We start from the raw sequence: 24,062 nt of genomic DNA on the forward strand, positions 1-24,062 counted from the left end.
ATGAACGAGAGATACCAAGAAGATCAAAATGCCAGTGCTGTCAATCAGGAATTGCTCGAGACAGCCAGTGTTAAAAAGGCAGGAACCATGTTCTCACTGCTTCTTCCGTCACCTCAAAAGTTTAATTGATCTGCAGACTTGCCTAAAACTTACACTTAACAACCTTAGAATAACACGTGCAAAGAACCCAGCTGTCACAATGCTCAGACTTGTATCACACCATCCTTTTATGCCTGTTCAGGAGATAGAAAGAAAAAATATATTGGAGAATTGCTTCAACAGTACAGAATGGTGCTTGGCAACAAGAACATCTCAGACACTGACTTGATCCGAGAGCCTTTCAGCTTATAACATTATTAATAATAGTATTTTGCTAAATAATAATAATTTGCTAATAGCATTAGCAAATAATAATCATAAATAAAAATGAAAATCTATGTTAGTAAGTAGTGGTCATCTGAACAGTGCCAAAGAAACTGAAAATCCAAACCGAAGCACTAACTGAAATGCAGCCACCACTGGGAAGGACAGCAGCGAGTCATCTCCTTATAGCATGTGACACGCAAGGGAAGTGCAGAAGAAGAAGAAATTGTAGCATTTGGAAGAAAAACTCTGCTCTTATGCATTCTTGAGTGATGCTGCAGTGACTCTGATTTTAGAGGGACTCATCTGAATTCAAGGTTTTCCCAATAGGGGGATTGATTATACAATGATAGAGTCTTTTCAGTCCTAGCATCCCTTAGAGATATTCAGTACATGCATTGAAAACCAATGCCTTGTGTCTCGCTCCGCACCACTGATGATTATATTTGTTTCAGCAGTGTGCTACTTCCTGATGTTTTAAAAATAATATTAATTTGCAGCTGATTAGAAAAATCATCTTCAGTGAGATGCCCCTGCAGATGAGGTCTGTATTTCTTTTCCTATTCCTCCTGGGTCCAGAAGCACACATTAGTGAAACAACTGGATCATACATTAAGTGGAGAAGATTCAGAGATTGGTGCTTTTGATGGATATACAGACTAGATAAACGTGAGTCCAAGAGCTCAGTACCTTCCACTGAGAATACCCTACTTCTGTGGCCTAGAATTTTAAATGTGCAGCAAAGACTTCTCACAAAACCACCTAACAAGATGTCAAGAACTTCTGTGTTAAGAAAGTGAGACTGCCAAGACACTATCACAGCACAGTTTTCTAAAATAAATTCACCGAAACCAGTACCTGCATATGCTTCCAGAGACAAACAGCAGATGAATACTTGAAGTAGTAAGAAGCCTGCTTTATTGGGTATTACTGAAAATTGCAGGTGGTGTTGTGTATGAGATGTGGTTAGGGAACTCTGGTTGGTTTTTAGCCAGTCTTTTCAACAAAGGTGACAAGCTGCTATGCTTTGCTTGCTGGGGGCTTCCCTATCTATTACAGGTTCCTCAATGAGTATCTCCTGAAGAGGCAGGGAATGGGGATGTAACTCCGCAGCGGTACTGCATACCTGTGAAACTGCAGCCTCCTAAAGCCGTGTTACTTACCTGGGCTCTGCTGCTCTAACTACTTTTGTACACTGTATTTCATTTTGAGACATGCTACGTGTTTTTCAGGCTGATACGCTACATTGCAGACATCTAAGGAATATGAAGCTGCAATGCAATCTCTATGGAATAATTTAATGTTAAATGTTTCTCAAATAAGGTCTTGCGCTGGTGAGCAGGAATCTTGGCCACTGCCTCAGTGTCAGGTATGAATTCAAATGCCATCCTTATGTGCTTTTTAATGCAAAACAGCCACACTGAGTTTTGCATGCTGCTGTCTTTTCAGAATAGTTTCTCTTGGTCTGTTTATATGTTTAACCTAAACACAGTCTCAGATCTCATGCTGTGGGAGCTAAGTGGCCATGCCCTTGGTACAAAGATTTTACCAGTTGCAAATCCTGTTGTGATTTCTTAGGAAAGGGAAATTGAAAATGTTTTTTGAGATAACAGTTAGGAGGATTTAAACTACAAAATTCCCATAGACTTGCAAGAAATGCAAACAATAAATATAGTGAATGAAACCCTAAAATCATTATTCTTTAGGTGCTGTGACATGTAGATAAATATATTCATAAGCTTAGTAAAAGAAACTTGAAAAAAAAGTCGGATTCTTGTGCTAATGTCTACCAACTGTACCCATTGTGACATAAAAAAAAAGCAGATTAGCTTTCATCAGAAGTGACACAGACAAGTTATTTTTGGATATCATTATGCCTTCTACATCCAACAATTAGTTCAGCGAATTTGGTTTACGAGTCACGTAAAGTACATCTGCTGGCAACATGAGATTTACACCTGTGATGAATACCTCATGTTGCCAAGTATAGAAAAAATGGTCACAGTGTCCTTGCAATAAAGTCTTGGTTAAAGTATGAAAGGAACAGATTATTCCCTACCTTCTCAGCATCTTGCTCAAAAAGCCGGAGTTGAAAGCACTGGTCCAGTTTCAACTTGCGGACATGCCACATCTGATGCAGGTGTTGCCGGGTAGAATGCAGCTTGTCTAAAAGGCTGGTGATCTTTGGCACAAGACTTTGAAAATCTGCACTTCCAGGAATGCAGTTCCTACCAGAAAAACCATCACTGCATCTTATGCATTGTAATAACCTCTGACCCTCACGATCCAGTTCTTCCACAGGAGCTTTAATCACTTTTTTCTTAAGCTGTGTGTGCTCATCAATCAGCCTTCTTGAGCCCTCAACGTCAACTGGAAACTCCTTCCTAGCCAACATTTCCTGGAGATCCTCCAGCCTTGATAATAAATGGATGGCACTGTTGAAAAACTCTTCCAGGGAAACGCGCAACTCTATCCATTCATCGTGGTTGTAATCCAAGGAACCTTCAAACTCATCCGTCAGTTGAGAGGGATCTACGAGTTTTGCCAGGCCTTCAACAGATACCATACTTGTCTAAGGAAGGGAAAATGACAGCATTTGAATCAGTGACTGTCTAATCAGAAATAACAGTGCAATCCATAAATAGCATGAAGGGATTATTTTCCTCATCAATACGTAATTGAATGAACATTGTAAAAGATGCCAAGGATTATATTTGATTTTGATGAATTAATTGAATTGAAAACTCTTCTATCAATGCCACTGATTTCTTTATTTATTTATTAAAAGACATGATATTTACTGGAATCATGTCAATCTTTTTCAACCAGCCTGACTATCAAAAACATGTAATGAGAATGCTTCTGCCATAGATTACTTCAACGCAATTGGACACTGAAGATTTCTCACTGCAGCTGTTGGATATCTGGACATGATTGCTCACTAAACGGGTATATGATATTACAGGGATTCTGCTACTTGTGTTACACTCAGGGTGGCGGCTACACAGCAGCAAAAGTTCTAGGCATGTGAACTGAAGCAGGTGTTGTCACCTGCCAAAACACTGAATATGCTTGTTTTTAATTCCAGATTATTCCAGTTGGCTTTTGCCACAGGCACATCTCTTTCATGTTAGTAATTTCTAACGTAATTAAGACAAAATTAATGTAAAAGTGAAATGTCATTAGAGTATTAACAATTAGAATTTATTGCTAATAGAAAGTACTGCTCATGAATCATACACAATCAATGAGAGATGGTTTTAATTCATTCAGACTCAGTAATCAGTGATAGAGAAATGCACTGGGTGCCTGGAAAGCAGATTAAAAATTAGGGACACAACAACTGATGGCTATTATCATTTATTTTAGACAGATTATTTTTTTCCGAAATATGAGCATAAGGTTTCATACTAGAGATTTTCAGTGCTGTCATGTTAACACCCAAGTTGGCAGCCCTTAAAGGCTTGCGATGTTCATCAGTGACTGCACATCTATCCCCTAAAGACCAGGTCTCTAAAGAATGTCAGAGTTTGTGCTCTTCAGAAGTGGAGGCACCCAATAATCACAGCAATCTTGTAAAAGTCATCTACAAAGAAAAATACCTCAAGTCCTGCCCATTATCCTGAATTATGTCAAAAACAGCAGGCTGCCCACTGATTTAAAGTTAATAATAGTCTTTTCTTCCAATTTGTATCCATCTAAAAATATCAGGCATTCTGCAATGTACTAAAATTGGGATTGTACTGAACTTATGCTCAGCAGAAAGATTATTTTAAAACTTCCTTGCAAAGTTCCTTGCTTTAGGGAAGAGGGAGGACAGAGGGAAAAGCCAACAAGCAATGGGAAAGTAAGTATGTAGCTTCAGAGGGATTTCAAATTTCTAAACCTCTTGACCTGGACACTGACCCCTTGAAGATAATTCAATTTAGAGTTTAACTGCCTGTGAAGAAAAGATTTCTCTTCATGGCTAATACCTGGGCGTTTCCCCTGCAGTGTGTCAAGCTAATGCAAGCACTGCTTTTATCATGAACAGAATTTGACATGATGATATAGCAGAAAGGCTTTTCATTTCATGAATTCTGCAGCAAATGTCTTCATTCAGATTTCTTTCTTTAAGGAGTCCTTGAAACTCTCATGAAAACAACCTTAGTTAGGCAGGTAGGTGGTAAGATAAAGTAACTGTCTCTCAGGCGTCACCCGTCTTTCTTTTACAAATCACTTCAAAAAGTGCTGCCCACTATTTAAACCCTTTCGGCAGGAGAAAGGAAATAATCTTGAAGGCACCTCTGAATTAACGCTAACTAAGCTGCCTGGCCCATTCCTCAAAGTGACAGGAAGCTTGGGAGTCCACGTACGTCAACCAGCCCCTTTTTTTTTCTCTCTTCTTTGTGTGATCATCTGTGGGCATGTTTCACTCTCTGGACTGTGACACAGAATCATTGTGCCAGAGTCTCACAACACAAAATCCAGATCATTAGCCTCCACTAAGGGTCATACGCGGCCCTGGCACGTGCATAATGCTTTCATTAAGCTCAAAAGCAGAATCTGGCCTTAAAACTGATGCTGGTTACTGCTGAGTTTGTAGATGCGGTAATTCAACAGAGACTTCCATTGCCTTCCACTGCACTCTGTTCCTGACAAGGACCTCGTGTTTGATTACAGCTGTGGGAAATCACCATGATGGTTCAGTGCAGAGAAGATACCTGCATGCTGCCCCACATAAATCAAATAAATGCGAGTCATATTGACCTACGATGCTTATTTGATATTCACAATTCTTCTTATGAGAGAGCATAAACTGCCCCAGAGCCTGAGCCTACCCATAAGCAGCAGCATCCACAAGAATCCTTTAAAACAGAAGTTCCTGGATTGTGGTGTGTATATTGCAGGAGGTCTACTGTACAGTGGACCACAGCTTAAGAAATCTTTTTAAAATCGTTGAATTGAAGGACTCGTCAATTCTGGGTGTCTGCAGGGGGTCCAACAGACAGCAAAAGCACTGATTCTCCTCCTCCAGTCCAAAAATTTGTGAACCATTACAGACACCCATGTGAAGTGCCCAGCAGACAGACTAAAGCTCAAAGGCACGCACACAAAATGAAAATTTCCTCAACGTGTCCCAGCATGTACAGCAAATGAGCCCAGGACTTCTAACACAATACAGACCCAGAGCTGTAACTACAAAGAATAGCTTGACCACAGCTTCCTCTTCACTATCATCACACCAATAAAAAAAATAAGTCAAGCCTCCAGAAAGTGTTAATTTTAAAAACAAATGTTCTAGAATTCTGTTACTTTACGTCTTGGTTTGAAGCTTTAGGAAGACATTGCTCTTTTGTTTACTAAAGCAGTGGAGGATTGAAAGTCAGTGTCGGATACACATGCATAAGCTGCCTTTTCTTGGGCTGCTATGGGACTGCCCCTTAGTGCCCATATATATTTTAAACAGAAGCTCCCCATCCTCAAAAGCTATTCTATTACTAGTCTGTGCTCAGGCACCCTCCTGCTTCACGTTCTTCTGTTTCCATACATCTCCTTTCTCTTTCCCCCTGCCCTGATCCCCCTCATTCCCCGTGGGCAGTGTTGCCAATCTCACTGCACTGCAATGGAAGCCACTTCTGCCAGGAGTGGTGATTTCACTGAGGAATCTCTGGAGGTGACATAAAGGTATACTGAAGGCAGCCTTGCTTTTAAAGGTACATAGGGGATAGCAAGTGGAAGTTATTTTGATGTCTGAGTCCTCATAGACAGCCAAGGAAGGTTAAGATCCATTTAAACAAAGAAAAATTTATGACTTGACTGGTTTTTGTGAGCCAGGGGAAAAATGTGCAAATACTTAAATTGTGATAATAAGGTAAAAGTTTGTTAATGCTTAACACCAATCTAGTTGCCCATTGCAATTCAAGAGTGCTTTTAAGAAGAGGTTGAAAATAAGGACATATTTATATCACACTGACTTCAACAGATCATAAATGTATACTTAAATATAGTCTTCCATTGCAGTCAACATTAAGAACTACAGCCAAATTCTCTTCTGAGTTCCAGAGATGCAAAAGCTGAGCGTCTCTCTGAAATTAACGGATTGGTAAATAAAACGGCCAATGATAGAATTGTTTCTCAGCCAAGTTATAAAAAACAACACATGACTAACTCATGGCTGGGCACGATTGATGCCTGAGCACTTCATGCACCTGAGCTTTGCTTCTCTTTGGGTAAGAAGCTGAAATTCGCAGAAAACCAAAGTTCACTTAGAGAGCACAGCTGGTTTGTCTTCACCAATGACAAAGTTAGTAAAATTCCTTTTAATTATACAATTTAATTGTATATTCATTACTTCTCAAAGAACCTGCCTGAAGCACCTTATCATTAACGTGAGTTGTTAATGTTACCCCTGAATTGTAGATCTCAATTAAATGAAAGCGGTGACAATATACAGATAAATTCAGTATAAATGTCTTTTATTAAAAAAAAGCCACTACCTTAAGTTCAGTAGAGATCAACCAGCAAACTCATAAATTAGCACCTAGAGAACTTCGTCTTTTGTATATTGACTGGTTTGGTGTTTTTTTTTCAAGAGAAATAAAGGAAAGACTGAATGCAACACCACCAAAAACAAATACCACTAAGAAACCCTCACCAAAGTGAAATATGTATGTGAACCTCTGAGATGAAATGTGCATCCTGTTCCACCAGTGTGCTCAGAAGGCAACTTGATGCCAGAACATCAGCCCGCTCCTGCAAACAGCCCTCAGGTGTCTTTTTTTCTCTCAAGTACAAGGCTTGGGAATTTCTTTTCCATCTAAAGAAAACTTCTTATCAGAGGTAATGCTTTACCATACATCCCTCATGTGGTTCTCACCTCAAAGATGAACTTGGAACTGCCAAAGTTTGTTTTCTGCTTCTGCCAGAAATTATCAGGTTTTATAATCAGGGCAACATGAATTTCGGCAGGAAAGGCTTCTTGAAGGGTCTTTAGGAGAGGCTTGATCAAATCCCATTTGGATCCCCGCATATCGATAATAACAGTGAATCCTCGTTTACAAACATCTTCGCTGTAGGAATAGAAGTATATCAAGATAATTAATATTGTGGTCAGTCACGCTGAGACTTTTGTTGCTAGCACTTGGTGCTTTAGAGCAAAGCAAAGAATTATATACTTCAAAATAAAAGGCAAAAGATGCTATAACGTAAAGGCTATATGGAAGGCTAGATGAGTTTTATCATAGTCTAATTTACATGAATACTCAAGTATATACATTACAGTTTAATCTCTAACTTCCCAAATACACGTAATTGAACTTTTCACTGAAAACATACATATTTTCACACAACTGAAAACAGAATCAAATATATTTGTTAGATTCTATATATGTGTACATACAACAGATTCTGCTTTCAACATATTGAATTCAATCCACAACCAAAGCCAACAAGCAGGGTACTGTGCCTTCACATTGCTGGCCACTCATAAATTTGGGTGCCTTCATTTTTAGAGGCCCCTTTAAGGGCTTTTAAAAAAGCGTCATTTCCAGAACAGTGCCTCAGCATGTGCACTGTTCAGATTTGGGCCATTCTCCCTCCTGATTGATCTTCCAAATGTTGCAGGATCTTTTTAAATCTGCAGTCATACTTTTTCTGCCAGCCTGTGCTCCTCCCTTCTCAAAAGTTCAAGACAGTTATGTGGCCTGGTTGTTGGCAATGTGTGGGAACCAAGAGCACCGCAGCATTAGCTTGCAAACGTGCCTTCCCTTTTTTATCAGGAGAAGTAAAGAGAAAGAATAAAAGGACATGTTGATTCAAGTCAACTCCAGGCAGCTTTCGGCATAGCTTTTCCAGGGACGTAGTACTGCTCCTCAGAAAAAGGTGCATGGCTCAAAAGTGTCATCCTCCATCTGCGGCGTCCAAACATTTGATGTGATCTGGGAAGTGTCTGCTCCTCTGACTGATGGGCTAATATATCTGCCATGCATGGCGCTGAACTCTGAGAGCTATGTTGTCTGCTTTAGGCCCCAAGCACTTGCATAAAGTGTGAAATTCCCCATCCCCAGTAATATTATAGGTATGGTAATGAGTAAAATTCATTGATGGTGCTCTAAAAATGCCAGAATGGCCTACCTGCTGATCTAACATATATTTTTTTTTTAAAGTGGAATGGAGGTCACAACCTTCTTCACAGAAGGTGAAGCTGTTGGAAGAAAGAAAGTATAGAAAGAAGAAAGGAAGATGAAAACAGAAAGAACAGTTGAGAAACAAGAGAAATACGGCAGAACGGCAGAACATGAATGTAGTATGTATAATGAACACAACAGTGAGGTACAGAGCAAGAAATCCTCTTTAATACATGAATATAGTCCCTTGGCCTTTCTGCAAACTGACCATCAACTTAAATAGGATCAATATTATCATATGTAAGATAATTTAAAATAGAAAGTTTTGATATCACTGGAATGAATCTGAAATATACTGATGACAGATTTTATTTAGTATGGTAAAGTTAACTGTAAGATTCTGTTTAGCTTCCACACGAAGACTCTCACTACACAAACATGCAGGATGATTTTCACTATACCACTCTAAATCCTTAAAGCACTTTCTACTAATGAGATCCATGTCCTACATCTATCACTGAAAACAACTCTGTAAAGCTTACGAGTAGGTTTCTGGGCTAGAACAAGGACAGGGGTATCCTTCATAGGAGGCACACTGGATAAACATATGTAACTTAAAAATAAAAGTCCTTGGTGACCTTACCAGTATCTAGGAAGATTTGTGCACAGATGGACCACCCTATGGCAAAGGGGACTTTGCCATGTTAAGAGAGAGTTCACTGACTTGAACTGTCTCAACTTAGTGCCAGGAAGGAGCCGTCAAAGCCAACAGGCTTGGTCCTCTGCCTTAACATTATTGGCACATCCAGAGCATGCTGCATACAACAGTCAGTGCAAAGAAAAACTAAGGAGACCAGGCACTTCCAAACACTGTCACGAATATAGATCTTTTTATTCTCCTTTTACCTACTGCTGAAAGGTCAGACATCTGATCCTTCCATAACTAATGCCAAAAAAGGCTGTAAAAGAAGCTTTGTTGGTGGTGCTACTGCCTCCTGCCCTTTGGAACGAGAGCTGAGACAAAGAATCAAATCCCAAAGGGATGAATAGAAGGGGGTTTGTGTTTTGTTTTTTTCTTGTTGCAAAGCTTTATGGAGTCTTCAGTAACTTCTGCCAAGTCACCAATCCGTGTTACACTGAACTGACTTTTCCAAGGATTGATTTTTTTCTTCAAACACTTGACAAAGAGATCCAGGAGCCATACGGGCGTACGGAGACCCCAGCAGCAGACATAGTAACAGGTAAATACAAGCTATCTTTTCTTCTATAAATAAATAATTAACACACACACACAACACACAGACACACACCCCCCTCTGCAACCACAGCAAGGCATAACCGATATTAACTTCATTCAAGCTCCCCATAGCTGCTGCCAACCTGACAACTTACCAAATCTGATCTAAAACAATAACTTAATTTAATACTTACTGATGAACAACAGAAAACTGAACTGTTTCAGTAAGCATAACAGGAATGTCCTGAGGGACTGAAGTCTTCCATTTATGAACCTGAACTAAAGTCTTAGACCCAAACAGCCCCAAAATTTGACCCAGTGCCCAACTTCAGAGCACAGGCAATGTGATATCATGTTGACACCCATGACTACATACCACCATGACTGGAAGTTCAGCCTGTAGTAAGATAGATATTCCAGATAGGGAACCAAGAGATGTAACTCCGTGATGGGCCCTCTGTTTCCTGTTTACTGTTTATAGCCTCCCTGGACCTTGGAGGTGCACAGAAGCAGTGGCGAGAGCAGATGGTACTGCCATCCATTTCCATCAGCACTCCATGCCTAAGCATGCATGTGTGAAAAATACTCTGTAACACACTAAATCCCTACTTTCAGTGTTTTTGAGACTTCACGGTATGTTTTCAGGAGAAGAAGAAAGCGTAAGGATCCCCAGCTTTTTCTGGTGGACACAGGAGAACAGTCACAGACCCTGCAGGCCAGGCTGGGACTTCAGCCCATGAGTAGGGGTCAGGATGCTTCCTGATTCTTATCCTGGGGGAGGCAATAGGCAGTCATTCCCTACCAGCACTATCCACACCTCTTGTAACTAGACCAAATTTTTAACAAGCTTATTATATTTTCAAGTATGAAACTGATAGGGTGCAGGGATGGAGACAGAGGAAAAGAAGAACAATATTCATAGATTTCTTAGGTTCAAAAGACATCAAGTAACAACTATTTCACTAAAAATACAAAACTCAATACAATGCTCTTAATTACAAAGAGGATTTCCCTACTTGAATCATAGAATAGTTTGGGTTGGAGGGGACTTTTAAAGGCCATCTAGTCCAACTCCCCTGCAATGAGCAGGGACATCTTCAACTAGACCAGGCTGCTCAGAGCCCCGTCCGACCTGACCTTCAGTGTTTCCGGGGATGGGGCATCTACCACCTCCCTGGGCAACCTGTGCCGGTGTTTCACCACCGTCATTGTAAAAAATTTCTTTGTTATCTCTAGTCTGAATCTACCCTCTTTTAGTTTAAAGCCATTACTCCTTGTCCTGTCGCAACAGGTCCTGCTAAAAAGTTTGTCCCCATCTTTCCTGTAGGCCCCCTTTAAGTACTGAAAGGCCGAAATAAGGTCTCCCCTTGACTGGTTACATAGACATGTAAATTCCTGTATGAAGTAAAATGAGTGAAAAGATGGGTACCCCTTTTCAAATATAGTGCAGATAATGTACATATGGATGGTATTTCTCATTTTGAGAAAATCTAACTCTCTTTCAAGAACCTTGCTCACAGTCTTGCAGAAGTGTCTCTGCTTGCAATTTTTTCTTTAATGAGATGAATGGTACTAACCTGTAACAAGACCTGTGGGTCTGTAGTCTCATCTACAGCATTTGATCTCCTCAGCACAGTGATAATTCCACAGGCCCTTCTCTGACTCTTTGCAGAAAATTAGCACCTGATTTCGAAACCTGCTTGTCAAAAACTATTATTTAACAGTGTTCAAGATGTTGCAAGCCAGAAAGCTGCCTGGTCATTATTTCTACTTTCAGTTGCCAAGCATGTTGTGGAGAGACGTGCCTTTGAGAGCACTTATAGTATACAAGCAGGCAGCCAGATACTAATCAAATAGTAATAACTCAGAGAAAGAAGAGGGAGATAAGAAAATTATTTAGATTGTAAGCTCTTCAGGGCAGGGACCATTTGCCATGCTGTGCTTGTTCAAGGAGCCTGCCTTGATGGAGGTCTCCAGGTACCTATGTTCATACTACAGTCTTCAGCTGTCTAGAACGACTTCCAAAAAATTACTCTTCAGGAAATTGTAGATGCAAATCCAAAGAATTAAAAATAATGAGTAATAACAGTCTGCAAAAACACAACTGAACAGGTATGTGAAAGTACAAAAGGATTACATAAACATGGGGACAACTCATAGGCAATTTAGTTAAGAAAAAACCTTAAAAGGGCCAAAATTTGCAATATCCAAATACTTACAGCTATTGGCAGGGTCCTAAAAAAGTTGGTCTTGTGTAGACATAATGAAGCACACATAAACTCTGGTGAGTCAGAGCAATTTGTGAACATTTGTCATCTTTGACAGTCAGTCATTTTTCTTCAGTCACCTCAACATGCATTGAGGAAATGACCCTAGGTTCCTTTGAATAGTCTAGCCATGCTTATTAAATTTATTGTTTAAAAGCAACAACTCAAACCCTTCCCAGTTTAGCAATTGATCGGGAAAAGCATCAGTAGCAATCAAGCTTCTTCCACACCGTCTGAGCAAGACATGCCTTACCCCTGGCTCCCAAGACACTGCATCAATCCACATATCTATTATGCACAAGTAATCATTTTAGGATGGCAGTTAAGGTTGACTGTGGTGCTTATTTTTTTCCGGTATTGATATTTGACCAGAAACTGGAGAAAACACTCAGATCAAGGTATTTGGACAATCGGTCAGCCTTTTGGCTGTGCTCATCTGGACCAGATTTGCAATGGTGAGCACAAAATATTTGATAGTTGATATGTCATTTCAGTTGCTACACTGCTTTTAAGCAAAGACAAAGACCAGCTTCTAAGTTCAATAAAAATACTCTAGAATATTTGTAAAAAAAATACTTATGATCTGGATTTTTTTTTTTAAAAAAAAAGCATAAAATTGAAACTCAGAAGCAGATGTGATAATTTTGTCAAAATAAATGCCTCTATTTTGGTTTCTAGGGTACTTTCATAAGGTTATTTTCTCAAATTTCCTCTTTAATTCAGGCACATTCTAAATTGTATTTTCTTTGGCAAGTGCTGGCTTGCTGGGTACCAAATGAGTTTAAGGACTTCATGCTTTCTGATTAATCTTTCAAATACCTATCATTGATTACGGGTATTTTTCATCTTTACGGTTTGGCCAAAGCTTCTGGCATTTAGAAGCTTCAGTACTTGATTAGCTGAAATAACATAATATCTCCATTCCCATTTTGCAGTCATAAGTTAATGACACAGAAGCACATTTAGCACGCCTGTTGGACCACTGAAAGCACAGATTTGACATGTATGGCATCTCATTCAAAATATGATTTGTTAACAGTGAGAGCAAGATCTCCTTTAAGGAGGGTCAGTGTAACCTTGTCAGAAGACACTCTCAGCATAACAAGTAGCTCTACAAGCATCAATTTGTAAGCACAAAATCTGCAGGAACTTAATTATTTTTGAGCTCACCATTCCTTTGACAAATGTGGCCGTAGTCAGCCAATTGATTCACAAGCTGAGGGTGGAAAAGAGAGAGGAAAAGGAGAAAAATGGGTATGTGAAAGCCTGCATGCACAGACTGTTATCCCAAAGGCCTCATTTCATCTTGAGGCCAAACTAACTCCCCTGCCTAGTTTCCATATCAAAATGTGCCAAGGACCACTTCAATAACTTACGTGTTGATATTTTTTTTATCTATTGCAATTTTTTATTCATCTTGTCTGTGGTTTGTTTACTCAGCTTCAAAATGAAGCTAGATGGGAAGGTTTATAATAAGCATCACTTACTGACGTTCCTGCTTTGGCACCGGCCAGTCATCCATATTCATAATATACTTTCCAATACACGTAGACGACCAGATAAAGTCCTTTCTAATAGACCTGTTTGTCAAGCACTCTTGAATTATTTATTAAAATATTTTACTCCATTTAAAACTTCTCAGCAAAATGTATCTTGCTCATTATCCTAATTACCAGGTATGTTCCTGAACTACACCGTCAGTCTGAGCTGTCACCACATCTCCTAGTGACTGGAGCTGTTGGTCATGATGGGGTAGTTGGTCTTCTCAAAGGTCCCAGGACACCTGTGACTGCTAATCCCCACATCTCCCTCACTGGTGTAGCATGACCAGCGGAGGAAGTTCGTGATGCACACCCAAGAGCACCATTACTCTGGAATAACAATTCACAGAAAGTTCCCACCAGAGAACTTCAGCTGCCTAAAAGACTGTAGGTAGTCAGATTTTATCCTAGATTTTCCTTCTCATGTTTTCTAACTTGGTTTCACAATGTTTTTTGTAATTAGAGGAGAAACAGTCATCCAGCTTCCATTTTCAATTAATTCTTTCTTCCTTACTGTGACCTAAATTTGTTTCTTCTTCTTTTTCAGTGCTTTAAAGGAATTACTCATTCTCACTTTTCTTTTTTAGAAAGAGAAAGAAGAAAATGTAAGCCAGTTTCACGCTGGCTGGAGCTGGACATAAAGCAGTGATCTAGAGAAATTTCAGTGACATGCTGTAAAAAGACTTGGAGCCAGTGAGGTCCGGTCAGAGACAAACCTCCTGTCTCTGGTTTCCAGCCACTGCTCTTAGGGGACATGAGGTGTGATTGCGAATGGCACAAGAATGCAGATGTGTGGGCTGCACAATGTCCACATTCAACCCCCGCCTCTGGCCCCGTGTCAAAAGGAGGGAACAGAAAGACAGAAAAAAATCCAAATATTTTTGGCAGAAGCTAACTGGTGCCAAACGGTTCTCCTGCTATTCTCAAGCAACTAACTTATTTGGGTATTCAATTTTAACTCTAAGAAAAATGGCTCTGATGTCAAAGCAATGCTGTTGTAAAATGATGTGAGCCAGGAAGAACTTAGACACCAGCTAGGTGCAAGAAAACCCTTTCCCAATATATATCCATGATCCTGTGAACTCCTGAGAGTTGTTGTGAGAGGTGCAGGTCCCAGATGGTATCCCTGTCAGGATTCAGCAGGGTTGTGTTTGCTGTCTTCTACCCAGGTAAAAATTCTGATCTACATCATCACACCCTGGACCAGAACAGGGACCCAGAGCTCTGCAGGCATTCATCCCCCTATTTAATTGAGCAAATAAACACTATTTGAGAAGCTTCCTTCTTCGTTCAAATAGCAAAGATATAAAACACAGCTGTGTCCAAGAATGCATGATTGCAGCTGTTAAAGCCAAATCTGGAGGACGAATATTATAATTTTTCACATTCCTATTAAGTTTTTGCTGGTAAATGATGCTTTCATATAAACCCATTTACCCTCTTCCCCTCTTGTTGTTGCACGTCTACTATCTTTGGATCAATATCTGGCAGGTCTTCCTTGAAACAGCTGCTGAGATAAATATGAAATTAATCAGGGCTTTGTTTTTGTTGAAGCAGGGCTACATTTAAAGATCTGTTACTACAACAAAGAAATATTTGAACAGTAAGTACCATTCAACTATCTCTTGAGCATTTAAAGTCTTGTATTTGAGATGATTTAGCAGAAACAAAACAAAAACGCTTTACTAAATGAAAATTACACGTTATTGACATTTGCTGGAAAAAAATAAATATTAGAGTTGTGCTGAAGTATAAACACACCATTCTTCAAAAGGTTTGGATGAGCAGAGGCTATTGAGAATATGTTTGGAGGTTCAAATCCATTGGATTCCAGGTGAGAAATAAACATATATGGTTGTGCTTAGCACAGCCAAACTAGTAAGATTTGAAAAATAAATATATCTCTTTGCCTGCACAGCATTTTTTGTAGTTCAGGCACGGAGACCATGAAGTCCATTGCACGTGCAGTCACTATAAAGTTTAGTCTACAGTCAACACTGCCAGATTTTCACCTGGGCAATGCCTGCTTGGGCCTCTGAGACCCAGGATCCTGACATACCAATTCAAGGCACCGGTGACTTAAAAAGTGAGTGAATGGAGCATAGTGAACAGCTCCAGGAATTCCAGTCATCATAGTAAAACACAGTCACTCCAGAACAGAAAGTCTCCAGATTGCACATAAATAAATTTCGTTAAAATGCGTGGCGGGAGGCAGAGTTACTCATAGTGGAAAGACCTTTTATAGCATAACTAAGCCTGCAAACATGTGCGGCTCATGCAAAGGATGATTAATGTAGGTGTAGACAATAGACACCTGGTGAAATCCAATATATGTCCAGAGGCAGACACCATGCCAAATTCAGTCCTGATGTAAGCAGGTATAACCACTCTGGGACTAGCACGCTTGATCCAGGGCTCAACTGGGCTCATAGATGAGGATAGGAAAAATACTCTTCAGAGATGCTAAAATCACTTTTTCTAAGTAGTATTGACATTTCTTGCAGTAAGCACTCATCAGTTCTCATCCTGTACTGGCAGTACAGGAGAGCAATGTACACCCATGTACAGAAGAGCTGTAATTAAAATAAGGAACTGAGAGAAGATGAGAAATTACACATTAATTCAAAATAAGATGTTTCATGATGAATGCAAGTTCTCATTAAAAATGGAATTAAAAACTGAAAAAAGGCCTTTATAACAGCAAAATGCTCTGCTTAGGCCTTTCCAGATGAAATGTCTTTTATTTGTTTTGTTCCTATTTTTTTCTTTTGATCACACAGCATCAAAAAAAAGAAAGAACAAAAACTTTGAATTTTATCAAAGCAAAAATATTTTGATCGACATAGTATTTTAGAGGTATCTTTGGTGAGAAATTTCTAAAGTTTTTGGATTTTTCCTTATTTAAATACCTGCACTTGACAACAGCAGATTCTTCCACAAATAAGTAACTTAGCTTCTGCCAATTTGCAGTGCAGAGTTCAGCATGAGATTTGCTTTGCACTTTTTATCTCCTAAGCAGCAGTGATGTAACCATTCTTTGAAGCTTACAAGATTTTGGCCAGAGTCCACACTCTTTTTTTATTTAAGGGCACACACTGGAGTCAAGCGCATCTGTGCAAAGGTCGAGTGCTACACCCCAGAAACACTCTGCGGTCCCTGCAAGGAGTCTGTTTTACTAAGACACTACGTGAGAATTTGAGTTCTCTTTAGAAGAGTACGATTTAAAAGCTGATGCCTCCATTTTCCCCAGGTTGGACAATGGGGACTGACCACGACTAATACGTCAGTGGTACTAATTTTTTTTCGACCTCCACCCGTATAGAAACAAAGCTGGTCTTTGTAGGCACAATGACTTACCCAAAATAATTCACTTATCAGTGAGATACTTCCTGCCATGCCAGGCTGGGCAAAGGACTGCTGGTGGTATTACATCTGGAAGGGGTTGCTCTGAACCTACAGAATTAACCTACGTTTTAAGATACACTTGAAAAATCGATTTTTGTGTATTCCTTTGCACAGTAGACTTTACTCATTCTTTACTCAATAACTACTGTGATGGCATTGAGAGGAGAAAAAGTCCTTTCTACCGAGTCCCCAGGAGACGGTGGATATTGATATTGTTCACAATCCAGCTTCTCATCTAGCTCATGTCCAATTTTTCTGAATCTGTCTCCTAGCAAGGCCACTCTTACTCTGTCTAGCAAGGGGGACTAAGACTTGCCAATGAAGCTAGTTGAAGTGAGGTATCCCTTATTATTTGTATGGAGACATAAATGTGTGATAGATCAAAATCACTGATGCTGACTGAGCACAAACAAGTCGATAGGGGATATTCAAAGAGAATAGGAAGCCCAAAATATACCATTGACCCCCTGAGTGAGAAAGCTGGATCCAAAAAGCTTCTGGAGAGCAAAGATGAATCCACCACTCGAATAATGGAACCAAAAATTGGCAATAACCATTCAGACCTCAACAAAATCTCTGAGCTCACACTCTGGTCTTCCAAAGAGCACTTAAGGTTTTTCTTCAGCCTCAGATGCTCTCACCTTTGTAGGAGATTGAGCTCCTTAGATGCCTGCGTGTGGTCCCCTCAGTTTTACAGTCCATCATGCGAAGGCACTTTCCCACCTTGATGGGAACTCACTTATTGGTGTCACGCCAACACAGTTTTAAGGTCGCTTCTCTTCTGAACCTGAATTCCCATCACAACCAATAATAATTTCAGTTCTTCATCGTTACCTCTCCCCGTCAATCACCGCTAATTGGAATAACCCAGAACAACTGTTTCATCAACTAAACCAGGTTCAGATAAACGCTCTGAAAAGTAATTGCCTGGTTTGAACTGCCTCCCCCCTTTCCCCTATTAGCTGTATTGCTGCTCTATCAAAAGCACAATAAAACTTCACAGGCAAGTCCATCTACGAGTGACACATGTGAACGTGCATCATCCTATCCACATCAAGAACTGCGTACCCCACGGGGTGCTTTTCCTGCTGCCAGACCTGAGAACTGTATTGACAAATTAATGTATGCCAGGATAGGAACGACAGGAATCTGCCAGACAGAAAACTCTTCAAATTTTCTGTAGATGTCAGACAGCCCGTGGTAATAAAATTCACAGAGCAGATTCATGGAGCACCACACCTAAGGATATTTGTCCTAATATTCAGTGGCTCATTTGGTCTGGAAGAGACACATCAAAGACATGTCACAGGCCACAGCTACTCCACCAGACTAAAGGGCTTCCTACCTGTGAGTTAACCTAATGCAATATAACATTCTGTGAAGATATGGGCCTAATGTGGTGCATTTCTATAGCAAGATGAACCACCATAGTCACCCCCCTGGGCAACAACTGGCAAGAAACAGCACGAACCCCTAGCCAATGCTCACATTGGACACATCACCCGGTATAAGAAAAGCCTACTACGTATAACTCGCTGATACTGATACCAGAAATAACTGTAAGTGGCTTCCTTTTAATTATATCTTCACAATTTATTCATTTTCTAAATCTGGCTGGAGCACTGCAGTCCAGGGGATGAGACTGAGTCAGGCAGTCCTAGTCAGGTTGCTTGCCTCCTTCTTGTGTTTCTGTGTTATAGCTCAACTCTACCTCCGTTTGTTTTTTTTCATCTGTAAAATGGGTGTTACAGTACTTTTCTTTATCGAGGCTAATGCATTCTTCCAAAGAATGCACTATATTTACCACATTTTCAGATACAGGTAGGATACATAATTGCAGGAGAATTACAAATTGCAAATAGTCATGTCCACTTCATGGTTAATTCACAAAAGCTTAAGAGAGATCACTTAATAATCTAAGCATGTGCTTATTTATCTGTGCTGGGCTATATTCTCTGTTACACGTGTGCTGATTTTATATAGGGAGCATTTATTGCTCTATACATACGCTTATCTAATTGTACTGAATACACATGCTTTATTAAACTCATAAATGAGCACATTTATGGGTCTATGTGAAAGTAGAGCCCTTCATATTTTATTTATAAAGTGGGACAATAGAACTGCATTGACATAGAACATCCATTTAATTCAGAGGATTTAGGGTCGTCCCACAGATTTTACTATTTTTTGCCAGAATCAAAGCTTTTGGTTTTTTTAATTAGATTTCCAGCCCATCTGCTTGCAAAGATAGCCTTGACAATATAAACTAATGCACATTTGTCTTGCTGAGTCTGCAGCCAGTGGAAAGAAACAATGAGACTAGGAGAACGGTGAACTTGCACCCTCCATCTTATTGGGGTGTTAACTAAAAAGCCAATTCTGACTGCCTAAATACCAGGATTCTTAACTATTTCATTGCTTTTAATTTTGCTACCAAACCTCGAGATAAAATGTTTGTCAGTGCTCTGAATTATTCATTTTGATGACTGTGCTGTACAATTCAGGCTGTCAATTAGCACCAGGCAAGTACCTGGCCAAATATATAAGCCTTCAATTATAATCAAAGCTTTTGCTCCTTTTTTAATGTGTGGAGTAAAAGCATTGATTACAGCATAATCAGACACCTAGTACCAGAAGCCTGTAGTGGAAAAGATTGCAAAACGACAATTATTTTGGATTTGATATAGAACTCACAGGAGCACTAGCCTAATACATAATTTTAAGTGCTTTATGATATCAAACTAAGGAAAACAGATTAAAGTCTCTGTTACTATGACATGCTTCACAAACAGCACACAAACCAGCTCAAATAGACACAGACTTTTTCCTATCACTTGAAAAGAATAATAATACTGTATGGGTCTCTTCGGAGAGTGACACTATACCAATTCACAGTACTTCAATGCTAAAATCACCCACAAAACTCATGACTCTAAAAAGAACTAACTATTGCTGCATTTTCTGTAATTACTGATTCTAAACTTGAATAACTGTTATAACCATCTTTGATATAAGCTCTCCTAAAATCATTAACAATGTGTGCTTACGTCCACCAAGCAAGCTCGCACAGGTTGTTGATACCAGAAAATGAAGAGGTAAGACCAAGTCTATGACAGTGGTTGCTGCCTGAATTCACATTGTGGGGATGCTGCATGGATGCAGGCATATCCTGATAGTGGGTTTTCAAAGGACAGCAATGTTCAATGACCATGCTTCTTTAATCCGATGGACTATCTGATAAAAATATCTTCCATCTGGTCCCTCTTTGTATGGCTGTGCCTCACAATATAGGCAGCTTGATTAAGCAATTAAGACGGTGCATGAAGCACATGTTTACACTTGCTGGATATGGATGGACTTACGCATGCGCTTGACTGCTTTGCTGCAGGAGGATCACCGTACTTAAGAATTAGTACAGGACATAGGAAGCAGAAGCCTGCAGGCCAAGCAGGCCTTTTACTGCTTTGGTTGACCTCTTGCATCAACAGCCAAGTTTATTTTAGTAAATTAATGTGTTAGCCTAAAAAAGCATTGATATCCTTCTTTCATTTGTGACTAACAGCAGATATGGTGAATGCATATTTCCACCTTGATGATTTCCTTCTTATGTCCCCAGCAATTTACATGATGAATAAATATATTCATTGTGTCCTAAGATGTAAGAGAGTTGTGGAAAAGTCCTAGGCTCAGTGAATGGCTGCCTAGACACATCCTCTCTAGTCTGTTAATTTGAAATACATTTCTTGCTTGATTCTGTTTGCAGAGCAGATATATATATTTGCAGTACGTTCATATTCTGTTGAAGTCATCTGTAGCCTAGAAGAACAAACAGATGAATCTTGTGATTTTCACAGGAGGCACCTACCAAAGGTAGGAAGAACTAATGGTTTAATAAACCAATCCAGACCCACTCATAAAATTACCTGATATATTAATTTGTTTACAACTACTTTAAAATCCATCCCAAAAAATCCTGTTACATCATCTGGTGATAATGACTTCTCTGCTCTTCTCTCTGCCCCATCTAACTAAAACAGTGCATCATTAGTTTTTTTAGAACCTGACCAATATTTGAATCTATGTGATGGCAAACATAAAGTGGCCTGTACATTACTTTCAGCATTGGAAGAACAAACCTATATTATAAAAATACTGTCATAACCTGTTGTATCATCTTTCGTCCTGAAGGATCTTAAAGGGCTTTGCCACGAGTAATCAAGTGTTAAATAAAACAGGGTCTAACATTATGCTTTAGAGTATTTCAGTCAACAACAAAAACAGAGGGAACTGCCTTTTTGTATTGGACTTAGACAAAGAACCAAATACACCCCAGAAGATCTTTGACAGTTTCCTTTGAAAAGGAACTTAATTCTTGGCCAAGAAAATGAGAAACATGAGAGAAAAGCAAGGACTTAAAAGGCTATGTGCCAAAAAATGTTCACAGGTGCAGGAATTAGACTTTTAACAGAATCCCTAATTACACATGTGACTTTTGGCATCTTTTCAAAGCAGCATGAACACAGTTAAAGTTCTTTTCTGCATTTGTGTCCTCCCACAAAAAAGGCAAAAATGTGTTTTCATTTGTAAAAACAATTATAAGTCAATTACGTCTAAGTGGGCAAACTGAGCACAATATTGGAAAGATGGACTTCAGCTTCTGGAAAAATTGACTTGTCACCAATTTTTAGAGCCCAGAAATGGAGATCAACACAATTTTGGACTGGTACTGCATCTGATACATTTATTTGATTTATTTTGCTCCACTCTCTGTACCTTATTCAAACATGTCTGCTTTAATTTTCCAAGGGCCACTGGGAACGTACAAAATATATAATACATATTTTAACATGAGGACAATTAGCATCTTATTCACTAAGGCAAATATTTCTAAACCTAGTGTCAAACTTAGAGCAGGTGGATCCTCAAGTGGCCTCTTTCTCAAAGGTACTGAGTTGATTTTACCTAACAAAAATGCATGCCTTATTCATGAAATTAGTAGTGCCCAACAATTCATCAGAAAAGTGCTGCCGATGCTAATATACCACAGACGCAATTTAACAGTCCATAAAACTACAGAGATGAAGCGTCCTACAGAATTCATTCCTAAATGAAAATCGCAGGAAACCATTTTAGCTGATCCTATTTTCCTGTCACCTACCATATACCATCTGACACTGCAAAATCATTGGGGTGGCTGTTCTGTAAATTAAGGAGAAACTGAGATTTCCAGTAAGCCTGGTAAGTGTGGAATGATATAACAGTTGAGTTCTGCCTTGTGAACGGAGAAGAAAGAAACCCTAAAAACCCGCACATGTTGCTGGTGTATTTGATTCCTAGTCTAACAGTTCATTAACAAAGCAGAGCTTCCAGACATTCTTCCTATGGGTAAGATTGTCCGCTACTTTCCTATGTACCTGCTTTTTAATTAGATTTTGGAATGGAATCGTAGCTCCTACCCACAAACCTCCAGTGGGAAGCAAAATCTAAATTAATCTGTGAACCCAGAGATGTTAGCTTCTCCAGATGCAGTTTCTGAACTAAATTATAAATGTTGTAGAACAGAAGAATGGAGAAATAAGAGGACATAACCACAAAATTGGATGTGATTAATCAGTGTTGTAAGAGTTCAGTCCTGTCTTGAGAATGGAGGAAAAAAATGTCTTAAAGAAAAAGAACATATTGCCTATTTGATTAATTCTTAGACTAGTAGTTTGTTAACAAGGCAACATTTCCAGCCATTTCTCCTATGTGTAAGATCACCTATTAGTTTATCAGGTACCTGGTTCTTTTTATTTAGATTGTGTTTTGGAATTACAGTTCTTCTGTAAGTTCTTCTTCTACTCCCTAGACTCACTGCATGGCAAAATGATACATTTGTAATGAGACGCTTTTATCAAGTGCTTTTTCTAAGGTCAGGAGGTGACACAGTACACAGCCAATTTCTTACGCAGTGCTCCCAAGATAGTATGGGGAAATGCAACTTTAAAGATCCTGCTTCCCAGAAATGAGAGGGCTAATCAGTGCGTACTGTTAAAGGGACCTGTATTTCCACCTCATGCAGCATAACTAGGATAAAACCACTTAGGGTTTTCTGTCTTCAAGATGTAAAAATATAAGCTAGTTTGGTTTCCCAAACCTTTGTGAGGTGTCTCCTGTATGAACCGGTAAATTCAGATTATACAGTTAAACCAAGGGAGAAGAGAACTAAATGTTTAGTCCAGAACTAAAATTCAGGAAGTTCAGACTGTGTGTCTTCCCTGATGTTCCAGGATGGCACCTACTGTAGGGCAACTGTGACCTAAATGGGTGGCCGAAATTAAACCTGAGGCTGCCATCCAATTACCGTCTACAAAGATCACAAAAGCCACAAGCAGAGCTACTAATAAACGCAGCCCTTAGTTGGTGGTCTAAGCAGAGCTGCTAAGGCTACTGAAAAGGAAACACAATTTTAGTCTCCAATTAGGACTGACTTACAACAGAAAAACAATGGAAGGAAAAATTTGCATTGCTGCATTAGCATAGGACTTTGGCCTCTAGAATGGTCAACTGCTGCATCACAGAAGACTGAGATAGAAGAGACCTATTAAATCATCCCAGCCAGGGATGTTGTTGGTACTTTGACAAGAAAGAATAGTAATCACCACCATTAAGCCTAACTTTCTTGCAGCTAATCTTTCACTAGCATTAAATTAACATGCAAATAAAGAGGAATGGTAGGAAACTATTTTAGAGGTATAGATTATACTAATATAATTTAAAGAATATTTCAAAATATGGAATACTAAAGTCTCCATCCACTATTACTGATGGTGTGCCTTTGTCATGTGACATACCAAGTGTAGGTGCACAGTAGATGAAATGTGTACAGGAAGCCCATTTGGAGTTCTCTAAGGGGAAAAACTTTTATTCCTAGCGGGTCGTGATGTTTACCCGTGGAGCTGCGTAATAACATGCAACTGCACTTCAGAACACAGCATTCATTCTTGACGTGAAACAAAGTATATTGCTGATCCTCCCTGAGGATCACCAAAGCCATTTACCACGCTTTGCAGAATGTTAACCTGCAGAGAAAAGTTGAAATCACCCCCTGGAGTTCCAAAGTATCACAGCTGCAAGTGTGGGTACAATGTGTACTTTA

The 24,062-nt window shown here is 39.5% G+C and overlaps 1 protein-coding gene across 2 annotated transcripts in view; it reads right to left on the reverse strand.

The window, feature by feature from the left end:
• The window catches only part of KALRN (kalirin RhoGEF kinase), a 525,892-nt gene that overhangs the window by 314,425 nt on the left and 187,405 nt on the right, over positions 1 to 24,062 (reverse strand). For both annotated transcript variants that reach the window (XM_054209626.1, XM_054209624.1), the window contains exons 4-5: positions 7,223 to 7,415; positions 2,423 to 2,935 (exon numbers count right to left, since the gene is read on the reverse strand). In XM_054209626.1, coding sequence (XP_054065601.1) covers positions 2,423 to 2,935; positions 7,223 to 7,415 — 706 coding nt within the window. The remainder of the gene's footprint in view (positions 1 to 2,422; positions 2,936 to 7,222; positions 7,416 to 24,062) is intronic.

This window comes from Rissa tridactyla, chromosome 7, assembly GCF_028500815.1.
Source record: "Rissa tridactyla isolate bRisTri1 chromosome 7, bRisTri1.patW.cur.20221130, whole genome shotgun sequence".
NCBI lineage: Eukaryota > Metazoa > Chordata > Aves > Charadriiformes > Laridae > Rissa > Rissa tridactyla.